Source organism: Centroberyx gerrardi, chromosome 21, assembly GCF_048128805.1.
Source record: "Centroberyx gerrardi isolate f3 chromosome 21, fCenGer3.hap1.cur.20231027, whole genome shotgun sequence".
Lineage (NCBI taxonomy): Eukaryota > Metazoa > Chordata > Actinopteri > Beryciformes > Berycidae > Centroberyx > Centroberyx gerrardi.
This window is the reverse complement of record NC_136017.1, coordinates 102,818-117,500: the sequence shown is the minus strand read 5'-3', so window position 1 is coordinate 117,500 and position 14,683 is coordinate 102,818. Positions and strand designations below refer to the sequence as shown.

At 49.4% G+C, this 14,683-nt stretch overlaps 2 protein-coding genes across 2 annotated transcripts in view; one reads left to right on the top strand and one right to left on the bottom strand.

The window, feature by feature from the left end:
- zdbf2 (zinc finger, DBF-type containing 2) overlaps window positions 1-9,283 on the top strand; it is a gene marked incomplete at its 3' end in the record, with an annotated part of 15,327 nt that extends 6,044 nt beyond the window's left edge. Inside the window, exons 6-11 of the mRNA XM_078291219.1 lie at window positions 486-640; window positions 2,381-2,963; window positions 3,197-3,322; window positions 4,704-5,251; window positions 7,479-7,641; window positions 8,729-9,283. Of these exons, the coding sequence (XP_078147345.1) occupies window positions 486-640; window positions 2,381-2,963; window positions 3,197-3,322; window positions 4,704-5,251; window positions 7,479-7,641; window positions 8,729-9,283 (2,130 nt within the window). The remainder of the gene's footprint in view (window positions 1-485; window positions 641-2,380; window positions 2,964-3,196; window positions 3,323-4,703; window positions 5,252-7,478; window positions 7,642-8,728) is intronic.
- Window positions 9,284-11,313: 2,030 nt separating this feature from the next.
- dytn (dystrotelin) overlaps window positions 11,314-14,683 on the bottom strand; it is a 38,142-nt gene continuing 34,772 nt past the window's right edge. The window contains exons 10-13 of the mRNA XM_078291218.1: window positions 13,514-13,567; window positions 13,024-13,165; window positions 12,796-12,922; window positions 11,314-11,411 (exon numbers count right to left, since the gene is read on the bottom strand). Of these exons, the coding sequence (XP_078147344.1) occupies window positions 11,314-11,411; window positions 12,796-12,922; window positions 13,024-13,165; window positions 13,514-13,567 (421 nt within the window). The remainder of the gene's footprint in view (window positions 11,412-12,795; window positions 12,923-13,023; window positions 13,166-13,513; window positions 13,568-14,683) is intronic.

The following is a 14,683-nucleotide window of genomic DNA, read 5'->3' as shown; positions in this document are numbered from 1 at the left end:
GGAGCCAGAGTGCCACTGGCTTACAGTGGTACACTTATAGCAATTTGATACTGTCCTGACAAGTATACAAGTAGCTTATATTCAGAGTGTGTTGTATGCCTATTCAAAGCAAAAGGGAAATGATAACTGGCAATCCACTAAACACAGTATTTTCCATGCTTTTATTTTGAAGGCTACATCGCTAAACTGGAAGTATTACTGATACTAATTTCTGTGGGCTTGCTACAGGCAGGCAGGCAGGCAGGCAGATGCATGTTAGTCGGTAAGTTGATCATGTCAAAGTAGGTGCGATCCTCTCACGTGTGAGTGTGTGAGGATTTTTCTAAGTTTTTCAGGCACGTGCACTACTACAAATCATACCCCTTAATGGATGAAATCATGGGGAACATACTCTCTGTCTCTGTCCCCCTCTCTCTCTCTCTCTCTCTGTCTCTCTCTCTCCCCCTCTCTCTCTCCCTCTCTGACTCTATGTCTCTCGCCCTCAGCACCTGTCCAGCTCCAGACACAGAGAGTGTGTCAGAGCTTCGTCTCGAGGTTCCAGCACAGTTTCTTCAGTCAGCAGCAGCAGAACCAGCAGCTTGATGGAGCGTTTCCTGCAGGATGTGATCCAGCACCACCCCCACCAGTACAACGACACCAGGTAAACAAACGCACCCAGCAGGAAAAACCTTGGTTTCAAATACTCTGCTCCTCCTCTGACCCCCTCCCCCCTGCACCCCAGGGGAGGGGTGTTAAATGACTAATGAAACGGGGCTTGGGTAAAAACACACCCCGAATACACAGCACCTCCACACAACTACGAGGTGAAGAGAAAGAAACGCTCCCCTACCCACCCCACTACGACACTAGGAAAAGAAACGCTCCCCTACCCACCCCACTACGACACTAGGAAAAGAAACGCACCCCAACATCAGAAGGTTCAGGACAGCACCATGTTCCCTTTAGTCATCTTGAAGGGAACAAGCTCCTTCATGAGGTGGGGCGGGGCCATGTTTCACCAAGCTCCTCTCCCATCACTCCTCCAATCAGAGCGCCTCCTTCAACATCTGCAGTGCGATGCTGAACTTCTAGGCGACTTTGCATCAGTAAGTAAATTCCTGTCTGTGTTTCAGTGCCTGGTGCTTTGTTTTGTTACGGAAAAACAAATCAACAAAGGCAAAAATATGCAGCAGAAATGTTCAGATAAAAATAAATGACGTCTGTGTGCAGCGTCTCACAGACAAATCTACAGCAAACTGTAGCTGGACCTGTCGGACATCTTGACCAGCAAGTCTTGACCCAGCATGTCTTGACCCAGCATGTCTTGACCCAGCATGTCCCGACCCAGCATGTCCCGACCCAGCATGTCCCGACTCAGCATGTCTTCACCCAGCATGTCTTGACCCAGCATGTCCCGACCCAGCATGTCTTCACCCAGCATGTCTTGACCCAGCATGTCCCGACCCAGCATGTCTTCACCCAGCATGTCTTCACCCAGCAAGTCTTGACCCAGCATGTCTTGACCCAGCATGTCCCGACCCAGCGTGTCCCGACCCAGCGTGTCCCGACCCAGCGTGTCTTCACCCAGCATGTCTTCACCCAGCATGTCTTCACCCAGCATGTTTTGACCCAGCATGTCCCGACCCAGCATGTCTTCACCCAGCATGTCTTCACCCAGCATGTCTTCACCCAGCATGTTTTGACCCAGCATGTCCCGACCCAGCATGTCTTCACCCAGCATGTCTTCACCCAGCATGTCTTCACCCAGCATGTTTTGACCCAGCATGTCCCGACCCAGCATGTCTTGACCCAGCATGTCCCGACCCATCATGTCCCGACCCGGCATGTCCCGACCCGGTATGTCCCGACCCGGTATGTCTTGACCCAGCATGTCCCGACCCAGCATGACCCGACCCAGCATGTCTTGACCCAGCATGTCTTGACCCAGCATGTCCCAACCCAGCATGTCCCGACCCAGCATGTCTTGACCCAGCATGTCCCGACCCAGCATGTCTTGACCCAGCATGTCTTGACCCAGCATGTCCCGACCCAGCATGTCTTCACCCAGCATGTCCCGACCCAGCATGTCTTCACCCAGCATGTCCCGACCCAGCATGTCCCGACCCAGCATGTCTTGGAGAAACTCCATCAGTAACAGCTAAGTCCAGCTGCTGCAGCTTTACTGTCAACAACTAAGAATTCTTTTGTCTGGAAGACTGCAGATTGCTATTTGTAAGATGCTCAGATTGGAAGAGTGATGAGGGAGGAGTTTGGTGAAACATGGCCCCGCCCCTCTGTCTGACAGACAGACAGAGGGGTGGGGCCTCATCATGTTGTGTAAATAGCAGGGAAGCTGCTACCAGACCAAACCAGTAACCTGTGCGTGTGTGTGTGTGTGCAGGCCGTCCCATGCTGACCTCCCGTCACTCTCCAGTCCTCTGTTGCCGAGGGAGGAACTTGCTGAACTTTGTGTTTCCCATGACGACAGCCGGTCGCTTGGCACCCGGGAGGAGCTGCCCAGCTCCGACGGCGCTTCCTGTCAGCTGGCCTATCAGCAGGAAGACGACGGCACACACAGCCAATCAGGAGTGAGAGTGACCGAGGAGGCGGGTCGAGAGAGGCTCTCTCAACCAATCCCAGAGCAGGAAACAAGACAGACTCCATCCCCTGCGGCGGACACACACACACCTCTACACACACATCAACACACACCTCCACACACACACACTCCCCCACCTGTCCACAGGAAAGCCCATAGGAAGACCAACCGGAGGAGACAGAGTGACTCCTCCTGCTGCTCCTCCCACCCACCCCCCCAGCCCCCCTCCTTCTCCCACCCACCCCCACAGCCCCTCCCCCTCCCCCCCCAGCCCCGGACAGATGGCCTCCCCTGGTTCAGCTGGGAGAAGGAGAGGAGGGAGGCTCAGAGAGACGAGGCTTTCTCCTCCGACCACACAGACATCCTGGACCAGACTATAGAGGAGGTCTGTCTGTCTGTCTGTCTGTCTGTCTGTCTGCCTGCCTGCCTGTCTGTCTGCCTGCCTGTCTGCCTGTCTGTCTGTCTGTCTGCCTGTCTGTCTGCCTGCCTGTCTGCCTGTCTGCCTGTCTGCCTGTCTGCCTGAGCAGAATACCTACTGAGTGAAAGCATTATAAGTAAATCAAAACTGAATGAAACAAGTTTGATTTAATTATTTTCTGTACTTGTGTTTAACACCAGGTGATTCAGACTCGATGTTACGGCCTCAGCTCCGCTCCCTGCCAGCAGGGGGAGACGGAGAGCTTCCACTTCAGTCTGCCTGACTCCCTGGAGACGGACAGCGACGACTGGGACACACCTGTACAGGTAACAGTCTGCCAGTCACTGACTACAGTTTGGTGCTATTTGTCTGGGTTTTATCTCGCTCTCTATTCTCGGTATTTCTTTATTTGTTAGTTGTCTTTTCACTTCTTCCTCAGAGTTTTAGGTGTCTTACTGTGTAATTATTGGTTAATGATGTGAGCTAGGTGTCAGTGAAGGTAACTACAGTTTGGCTCAGAGTGGATGTGGAGCTTCTGGTTCTGGTTGATCCTGTTGAGGTTTCATGGTCTAATTCAACCAAACATGCAGCATGTGATGGGACGATCCTGTTTTAGAACCCTTTTCCTCCAAGTGCTCTCTCAGAATAACGGAGAGTTAGGCAGTCAGATCCTGAGTCAGCGTCTCTGACATCATCATGCTATCAGCCCACAGTTAAATATCAAGGCCAGCATGTCGGGTACGCTGAAGCTGTGAGGAAATCTCTGTCTGCAGAGCTGGAGGAGGTTCAGACAGTTTGCCTGTCTGGAGAGTAGGGCTGTCCCGAATACCATTTTGTGGGCTCCGGAGCTTCAGTAGTAATCAACAGCGAATATTTGAAGCTTTGGCCGGGGGGGGGGGGTCGTGTTAAGAGTCACACACCTTCAAACTGCTTGGCTTTCCATACACGGGCAACAGTTCACCTGACAAAGTTCACACAGTCACAGTTCCTCCTCACAAAAACACAGCGCTGAAAACATACTCGGTGGAGTCCACAGGTCCGTCGCTCCAACACGCTCCTACACGCTCCAACACGCTCCAACACGCTCCTACACGCTCCAACACGCTCCTACACGCTCCAACACGCTCCTACACGCTCCTACACGCTCCAACACGCTCCAACACGCTCCAACACGCTCCTACACGCTCCAACACGCTCCAACACGCTCCAACACGCTCCAACACGCTCCTACACGCTCCAACACGCTCCTACACGCTCCTACACGCTCCTACACGCTCCAACACGCTCCTACACGCTCCAACACGGGAGAGCAAACTCAGCGGCAACCTCTTGGCAACCGGCCAGCCAGCGGTCTTGTAGCTCCTTCAGTTAGTAGCCGAGGAAAATGTAGCTTAGCACCGTTTATATCCACTGAGACACCGTCATAGCGCGGAGATAGCGGTCCACGGCGACCACACTGAATCCACTTGAACTCAAACAACGGTCCGACCTCACTCAGAGAGCGGCCGCAGCTTAAATCCGAGGTGACCACGTCACGGTTCGGGCGCCGTTTGTAGAGATGTGGATGATCTCCGGGGAGTCGTTAGAGAAGAAGAGATGAACACCAGACGAAAAACTTCAGACTTCAGCTGCAGTTTTATTAAGGACTCTGTCTTTCATCTTTCCATTTCCTCCCTGAGAAACCTGGAACTGTTCCTCTGTTTCCAGGTGGTTTTGGAACGAGGAGGAACAGCCACCGACACACACCCCTCACACACACCTGTCCCGCTCACGCATCCCTCACACACACCTGTCCCGCTCACGCACCCCTCACACACACCTGTCCCGCTCACGCACCCCTCACACACACCTGTCCCGCTCACGCACCCCTCACACACACCTGTCCCGCTCACGCACCCCTCACACACACCTGTCCCGCTCACGCACCCCTCACACACACCTGTCCAGGTGATCCAGACAGAGGCGCGGGACCTGAGCTGTCTGACGGAGGTTAAGGTGGATCTGGAGGACCGGGTGTACTCGCACCAGTTGGACTCCGCCCTCCACGGTGAGAGGAGAGGAGACGGGAGGGAGGCGGGCTACAGGGCTATGCCTGTCGAGGAGATCCTCCCAGCCCCGCCCTATATCCCAGAATCCTTCAAGGGGAAGACCTGGGCTCAGATCGAACGGGAGGACGAGGAGAAGGTGGAGAACCTTGTCCGACAGTTCAGACAGGGAAGCTTCCTCTGCTACTTCGACAGCGAGTCTCTGGCCAGGTAAAATAGCTATTTTAATATAATGTAAATACAGTTTTGATTGCGTGGTCACAGATGTCACACAGGTCTGATTCCCCTGCTGCTTGGACGGCGAGTCTCTGGACAAATAAAACACACAGCAATAATGTCAGCTGCTTGCTTTGATAAATAAAGAGAGAGGACAGCGCAGCGTCCGGCGGGACGAGGCCCAGACTAAAGGCTGGTTCAGCTTCACACGGAAACGCATGTGGCCGAGCGCGCACTGTTAAAAAAATGACTGATGATGTCATACTGGCACAATTTACAGACGTCCACATCTGTCCTGCAAACCTTAACAGTAGGTCAGGTTATTCCCTGTGGTCTGCGACGGTGGTGGAATAGGTCATTTACCGGATAAACGTGGAATAGGTCATTTAACGGATAAACGTGGAATAGGTCATTTAACGGATAACGTGGAATAGGTCATTTAACGGATAAACGTGGAATAGGTCATTTAACGGATAACGTGGAATAGGTCATTTAACGGATAAATGTGGAATAGGTCATTTAACGGATAAACGTGGAATAGGTCATTTACCGGATAAATGTGGAATAGGTCATTTACCGGATATACGTGGAATAGGTCATTTAACGGATATACGTGGAATAGGTCATTTAACGGATATACGTGGAATAGGTCATTTACCGGATATACGTGGAATAGGTCATTTACCGGATATACGTGGAATAGGTCATTTAACGGATAAACGTGGAATAGGTCATTTAACGGATAACGTGGAATAGGTCATTTAACGGATAAACGTGGAATAGGTAATTTAACGGATAAACGTGGAATAGGTCATTTAACGGATACACGTGGAATAGGTCATTTAACGGATAACGTGTCACTAGCTGAGCGTCGCTCCACACTGAGCTTCTCTCTCTGCTGTTAATTTACATTTATCCACATCTTCCGTTGCCCTGTAACCTTTAACGGTAGGTAGCGTTATCACCTGTGGTATCAAAGTGACGTTAGTGGAATTATTTAACCGATAAGTGTCGCCATGCTTCAGTACAGTGAATTGAATTGAACACAGGCGCCGTGGCAACGCCACGCGATGGAACAGAAGCGGATCTCGGGACAGATGGCTCTTCCACGTTCAGGACGGCGACCGGAAAAGTGTTCCTGCTTTATTGTGTGAGAATTCAACAGGCTGAGGTCGGACGCAGTCGGTCAGATGAGACTTTAGGTTTAGACTTCTCTGTCCTCTAATTACCAGACTAAAATAAACTTGTTCTTGAATAATCTTGAGAATAATCTGCCTAGTCTGCGACAGTCATTTCAGTTGACTATTGAAAAGTGAGGCTCAAACTTCAGAGTGCAAAGCGGTTTGCAACAAAGCAGAATTAAAATGAACGGCAAAGAGAACAGGGCTTGTTGCCGGTCTTGGCTTGTTGCCGGTCCTGGCTTGTTGCCGGTCTTGGCTTGTTGCCGGTCCTGGCTTGTTGCCGGTCCTGGCTTGTTGCCGGTCCTGGCTTGTTGCTGGTCTTGGCGTTTTAGCATTGTTGTTGTTAGCTTTGGTTTATTGTCTGTTATTTTGCTTTGGCATATTGCAAAGCTTCAACAAAGGACAGAGAGTGTTAGTGTTTAAATTACCAGGCAGTTTGGGGGTGCAAGAAGACGCTTCTCAGGGTTTTCAGGTAACGCCTTCATGCGGGGGAAATTACATCTCTGTTCTACTTGTTGTTACTAAATGAAGCGAAGCCTGCGAAGTTAGCTCAGGCAGACGACTCAAGTCGCACTGCGGTCACGTGATGCACACTATCATGCAACTCTTATCAAGCGCCCCTCTCCATAAGGCGGTCTATTTAAGCCCCACCCCCTCTTCATAAGGCTGTCTATTTAAGTCCCGCCCCCTCTCAATAAGCCGGCCTGTTTAAGCCCCGCCCCCTCTCAATAAGTGTAGTGAAGAATAAGAATGTATAAGAATGTAATATAATGAAACTCTTTTATCTAAACATCACACGAAATTTTTTATCTTACACTCAGATTTCTCATGCTCATTTTAAGTCAAATTATCATACCGCACAGGCAGGTGGTTCTTCTGGTTTGTGTGTATCTTTAGAATACATTGCAAAAAAACAAGTAAGAAAGTATACAAGTGTACCAGTTCTGGTGTAAGTGTAGCTCAATCACAAAGTCATTGTACATCCGAGTCTTAAGACAAAAAACTTTGATTTATTTTTCTGCTGGTGTCATCGCCCTCAGGTACGGCAGGAGGAGCCAAAACGAGAAGGGGCGTGGTCAGAACGAGGAGGCGGAGCCAGAGCACGACGCCCTCCCCCTATTGGATCATGATGAAGATGACCCAGGGTACATCAGGAGGAGGAGGAGGAAGGGGCGGGCCTTCAGGCTGGCGTCCAGGTGTCAGGTGAATATGATAGTGAGCGTTAAGTATCGCTCTCTGTCTGAACACGCGTGTGAGGCGTGACGAGCTGCGAGCTGATTGGTGTTAGAGTGACTCAGTCGGGACTCAAACCCATGACCTCAGTATCTGGATTTTTGAAAAACAAATTCAGTTTGAGATGACCGACCACAACAGTGTTTCCCACAGAGTTTTGTCTAACTGTGGTGGGTCACCAACAGCGGGGGGGGGGGGGGGTTGTAATGCAGTCATGACTCATAAATACAAACAAGCCTATGTTATTGATTAATGCATATATTTATGTTGTGGAGTTATATTTTTCCTAAAAATGAGCTCTTGCTCTATTATTACCATGCTACCTCTGATGTTGGTTGTTTCTCATTGTTTCGGGTTAGGGTTGTAAACATATAGCAAAAAATAATGGTTGAATTGAATGAACGTTGGGAAACAGTCACGTTGAATTTTCACTCATACCGCGATTCGATAAACCATAGGTTTAGGACACACGCCTAAATAACTAAATGAAGCTGTCCCTCTCAGTAGGGGCTGTGGCTGGTCTGAACTGCTGCAGCATGCCGTTCCTACCTGAGGTTGCACCCCCTCTGCTACAGCGATAGCCTCTCCAGCCCCTGCCTTAGGTGGGACAACACTTAAAACTTTTTCAACCAATCAAAATAGAGTTCTACAAAGGACGGGTTGGGAAAATTCGTTAGTTCACTGCAGTGTCGGAGCTGCTGCTGAGGAACAGATGACAGCAGGCCAGAGGAACCCGGCGCTAGTTGACAAAAATCATCGCCTCTAAAAATGTTGAAAAGAAACGTGAGAAACCGGTCGGGATCGGAATCGGAACAGCTCTTAGGATTAGCGGTAAGGCGTTTACTGACCTGTAAAAACCTATAAAATTGTTGAAACTCTGGATGGTTGGCTAAGGCGCGTACCATGTGATTGTGATGTCATCCTCCACCTCTCTTTCATCTTTCGGTCTCTCTTCACTGACCATCAATTAAAGGCAAAAAATGCCCCAAAAACCTTTAAAAAGCAAACAAAAAGTCTCATTTTTCAGCATAACAGCAGTGTTTTTGGTCGTCTCCAGGTGGTTAAGGTCAGTCACGGTACTCAGACCGTCTCATTGGTCGTCCCGGCTGTCCGTCAACCAGCTCCAGAGATTCTGGCCCCGCCCCCCATCCATCGAGCCAATCAGGAGGCCAGCGAGAGCCCAGGAGAGGAGAAGACTCCAGAGATCCGGGCGGGGCCGAACTCACTCCGCCTCCCTCCGTCTTACTCCCACATCGTCACCCCCCTCCAGCCCCGCACCTCCCTGGTCTACCTGCTCTGTTCCCCGGGAAACCCCGCCTCCGAACACAGCTCTCCGACAAGCTCCGCCCCTAAACGGTGCAGGAAGAGGAAGAGGCCGCTGGAGCGAGACGTCCAGGGGTTAAAGGTCAAATACAAACGACTGCCTTTCATGTTCTACGACCCGAGCTCCAACCGGATCCTGAAAAACGCTCCTAAAGGTTTCTTCTCGCCCCTCGGCCCCGCCTCCGCCCCCAAAGCTCCGCCCCCCGTCGTCAGACAGCTGTTCAGAAGTCTGAGTCCAGACCTGAACTCCGAGAGGCTGGGGGAGGGCGGGGGGAGGAGGGGGAGGGGAGGGAGAGGAAGCTGTGGGGGGGGCAGGAGGAAGGGGGGGGGGAGGAGCGGAGCGGGCAGCGCCGCCTCAGAGTCATCGGAGGTCAAAGTTCAGGGGTCATCATCCGCTGCGACTCTGCCCTTCAGCCGCTCCTCTCTTTCCAACGGCAGCCGTTTCCCGCTGAGCATGCTCAGTAGAGACTCGGAACAGACTCCTAAACAGGAAGCGGTCAGAAGGCGGGGGAGGAGTCCTCAAGCCCCGCCCCCTCCTCCTCATCACCGATCCGGGCGGCCGGGGCGGGGGAGGGCGGGGAGGAGGGACAAGACACGCCCCCCTCCTTGCAAGAAGAGAGGCGGAGACTCCTCCGCCCCCCTAACCCCCCCCCACCCGAGGGGCGGAGCCTCGCGACGGGCCGGACACAGCAGGAAACTCCCCGCCTCTAAAGGCCCCGCCTCTCCTCCTATCCATAACCCCCCTGCAGACTCCAAGGCCCCGCCCACTTCCTCCTCCCGCAGGCTGAGGATGAGGAGGAGGAGGGGGGGGGGCTGTCCCTGCTGCGAGGGCTGAGGAAGAGTCACACCTGTCCAGGTAACAAGGTGATAAATACAAGATGATCAGTTGATCAATACACAATGATCAACTGATAAATACATGATGATAATGAATGATACCTGTCTAGGTAGCAGCTAGGACCAAGGAGACATTTGAGGAAGGATACAAAGTAGGATTTGAGTGATGTCACCAGGTGTTTAGAACAGCAAATGGAAAAACTTTGTGGATAAAGGTTTGATCAGACAGAGGAGAACAGATTAGATACATTTATATAAAAGACAGTTAGTTATATTTCATCTAACAGACAGACATATTTCCATGAGATATATTTCTCTCTAACAGATGTAAATATATCAGATTCTCTCTGTTTTAAAGATCTAGATCTGCAGCAGATGAACAGGCTTCCAGACGGTTTTGGACTTCAGTGACACGACCCCATGTAGGATCATCTGTCTGTCTGATCTGTGTGTGAACAGGCTGGACTGATGCACATATTGATCACCAATCACATCCAATCCATAATCTGTACTGTCTAATCCGAGGACATACACCCCCCGTCCTGGAGCGAGACATCAAATCTTACCTGACCTTTGACCTCCCAAAGACTTTCCCCTACAGGGATCAGTAGAGGATCAGTAGAGGATCAATAGAGGATCAGTAGAGGATCAATAGAGGATCAATAGAGGATCAATAGAGGACCACACTGGGTTTGAGGTGACATTCCACACGGACTAAATGTGGACACACATGACATGACTTTTTTGTTATGTGGTCATTTCTGCTTCAACATGCTGAGTGAAAGGCATGATCCCCCCCCCCCCCCCCCCCCATACAGGACGTCAGGGTAACCCCCCCCCCCCCCCCATCACATGATATTGTGATAATGTTGTTGATATGAACAGATTATTTTCTATCTTTATTATACCTAATTTGTTTATTTAATAAATGAATTAATGAACACAGAATAAACAAATCTCCTTTTTTTTTAACTTATTTTTATTGAGTTTAAACAAAAATAACTATCAGTTACAGTGCAGTGTGTGTGTGTGTGTCAGTGCAGTGTGTGTGTGTGTCAGTGCAGTGTGTGTCAGTGCAGTGTGTGTGTGTGTGTGTCAGTGCAGTGTGTCAGTGCAGTGTCAGTGCAATGTGTGTGTGTGTGTCAGTGCAGTGTGTCAGTGCAGTGTGTGTGTATGTGTGTGTCAGTGCAGTGTGTGTGTGTGTGTGTCAGTGCAGTGTTTGTGTGTGTGTGTGTGTCAGTGCAGTGTGTGTGAGTGTGTCAGTGCAGTGTGTGTGTGTGTGTCAGTGCAGTGTGTGTGTGTGTGTCAGTGCAGTGTGTGTGTCAGTGCAGTGTGTGTGTGTGTGTCAGTGCAGTGTGTGTGTATGTGTGTGTGTGTGTCAGTGCAGTGTGTGTGTGTGTGTGTGTCAGTGCAGTGTGTGTGTGTATGTGTGTGTGTCAGTGCAGTGTGTGTGTCAGTGCAGTGTGTGTGTGTGTGTGTGTGTCAGTGCAATGTGTGTGTGCTGACAGCTGACACCAGGTTGTGTATCGAGTCGCCAACTTCGTCTGCAGCTTCCAGCAGCTTCATCTTCATCCTGACAGCTGGAAACAAGAGGAACCATCATCATCGTCACCATCATCATCTTCATCACCATCATCAACCATCGGAAGCCCTTAAGGACAAACCGTTCATAAAGGCTAACGGCTAAAATAAACGTTCCTACAGAGAAATATCTCAGTCACCAGTCTCACTTCGCCAGATCTGTCTCCTGCTGAAGGTCACATGACCCACAGGGACAAGTGAAGAGGCAGCAGCAGGTTCACCGGTTCAAAACGTTTCCTCGCTCGCTTCATCGATTCGCCGTTACTCGGGCGACTGTGACAACAAGCTTTAGGAAAGAGGAGAAAACAACAACAAGCTGCTGCTGTGTTGTTGTTTGTTTGTTTACATCGTCACGTCTCCACGCAGCTTCAGGACTGTTACAGGCTCTGAAGTCACAGCTCAGGTTTCATCACAGCTCTGTGGAGCGCAAACTGTTACCTTGTGAATTTGTGAATGAAGATGGTCTGTTAGTTAAACTTTAGATCTGTATTAGATCTATGTTTTTAGATCTGTTTTTAGATCTGTTATTAGATGTATTGACATAGATCTATGTAATTAGATCTATGTTAATATTCTATATTATTAGATCTTTCCTGTCTGACTGTCTGTACACCTGTCTGTCTGCAGATAGATCTATGTTGTTAGATCTATGTTAACAGATCTGTGTTAACAATTCTGTTAACAGATCTATATTATTAGATCTTACCCGTGTGTCTGTACACCTGTCCGCAGAGAGATCTATGTTAACAGTTCTATGTTAACAGATCTATATTATTAGCTCTTACCTGTCTGTCTGCAGAGAGATCTATGTTGTTAGATCTATGTTAACAGATCTATGTTGTTAGATCTTACCTGTCTGTCTGTCTGTACACCTGTCTGTCTGCAGAGAGAGAGACAGCTTCAGACTCTCTACGGTTTTCCACAGTTTCTCCTCCAGCTCCACTGGACTACATATCCCATAATCCTCTTCAGCCTTTAGCTCCACCTCTCCAACTGGATCCTGTTTTCTCATTGGACAGCTGAGATGTGTGTCAATCCTCAGCCCCTCCTCTCTTACAAAATACTGTTGTCCCATTGGTTTGTTTACACGCCTGTCAACCACAGGCTCCGCCTCTTCACAGCAGTCCGCCAGGAAGTTGTGCGAAGGCGGTGTGTCCCATTGCATTGTGGGAGATTGAGTTCCTGTGTCCGACCCAGTTTCAGTCTTCCTCTCTCCTTCCTCCTCGCTCCACTCTTCTTCTGTCTCCTTCATGAACGCCGCTTCCTCCTCCTCTCTCTCTTCCTCTTCCTCTTCCTCTTCCTCTCGCTCTTCCTCTTCCGCTCTCTCTTCATCTTCCTCCTCTCTCTCTTCCTCTTCCTCTTCCTCTCTCTCTTCCTCTTCCTCTCTCTCTTCCTCCTCCAAGTCGTCCCTCTGTTCCTCCACTCTGTCAGATTCTCCTGGTGTGTTTGCCGTGTGGATTCTGCATGGCGTGTTGTTAGCGTGTTGAGGAGTTTCTGTCCTGCTCAGCACCTGAGAGGAGAGGAGAGGAGAGGGGAGGGGAGGAGAGACTGATTATCGTTATTGTTTATTGTTCAGTGTGTGTGTGTGTGTGTGTGTGTGTGTGTGTTTACCTGTGTGACCATCCCCTGCAGCTGGAAGTTGTGTTGTCTCAGAGTTTCCATGGTAACCTCCATCTCCGAGCACCTGTCCTCCAGAATGCCCTGCTCTGATTGGACGGCCACCCGCCACGCCTGCAGCTCCTGCTCCAGTAACCTACACACACACACACACACACACACACACACACACACACACACACACACATATAGTCTAGCTGTCAGTCAGTTCAGGATCTGTGAATTAAATCTTCTACAGTTTTTCACTCTGCTTCCTCCCTTCCACAGTTCAGCTTGATCTTTAGACTTGATTTCTGAGATCTGATCATAAAGATGATCCTGATCAATAGATCAGACTGATTTAAACCCGTCTCCCTCTGCATCACTTCACATTGTGTCCAGTCTGAACCACGTTAACATCTGGTCTAAAGACCTGAAAGTAATGTGAACTGGATCCACACTTGTTACTGAATGGGAACTGTTCAGGTCCTGAGTTCAGGCTCACCATTTGTCTCTCTGCAGGTTTCTGACGTCCTTCAGCAGAGCAGAAGCTTTCTGATGAAGAACACACACAATATACATTACACACAATATACATTATACCAGTGCTTAATTTGTAAATGATGAGGTCCCGGAACACCAAGGGGTCGGTCTGGAGGGAAAAGGTTCCGGAACATTAGTTAGTTAGTTTTGTTTATTATCCTTTCGGAAATTCTCTTTGTGTCTGTGGCAACTGTCAGACAAATACAACCACAACAGAAAGGACATTACAATTAAAGACAGACCTTTAACAGGAAGTGCTCCACATCAACATCACCAACAATCAAGAATTGAGTACAACAAAATGCAAGTGACACACACCTCATATCATCAGGATTTGTTTAACAGAGCTATACCGGAAGGTATAAAGGATCTCTGGGCACGGGACGTCCGAGAGGCGGTCCCCTGTCCCTCCGTCCTGATGGTGACAGCTCATATTCACCACAGAGAGGGGGTGATACGTCACTGAGGATCGTTTCCCCGCCACTCGGGACTCACAAAGCAGCGTCATACTATGTTGTTGCTGACCCGCAATCTTGCTAGACATATTAACAATCTTATTGAGTTTGTTCTTGTTAACTACAGACAGAGAAATACCAGGCAATACAGCAGAAAGTTAGATTACTCTCCACAAATGAACGATAAAAGAGAACCGTTATATGTCTGTCCACTCCAAACTGTCGAAGCTTCCGCATGAAGTATAGTCGTTGTAATCCTGTCCTGTAAATGACAACTGTGTTTAAATCCCATGACAGTTTTTTATCAATTACTGTCCCTAGATATTTATATTCATTTACCACTTCAATACAGTCACCATCAATAGCTACTTGTTGGTGTGTCCTTCTGCTCGCTCTGAAATCCAAAATCATTTCCTTAGTTTTCTTGATATTTAGCTGAAGAAAACTGGAGGCATGGTGCTCAGTGCAGCCATACAGCTTCCTGTAGACCAACAGCCTGAACATCACTACATGACCGACTATATGACCTTGATCTCGGACTACTGGGGATCTATAACAATATTTGATTATTGCATAGGCTACATAATGCTCATTTTGTCCAAACCGATGGGTTTTTACAAACCTGCCCTTCAAGTAGTGGACTGAAGATATAACTGCTCTGTGCACAACATAAAATG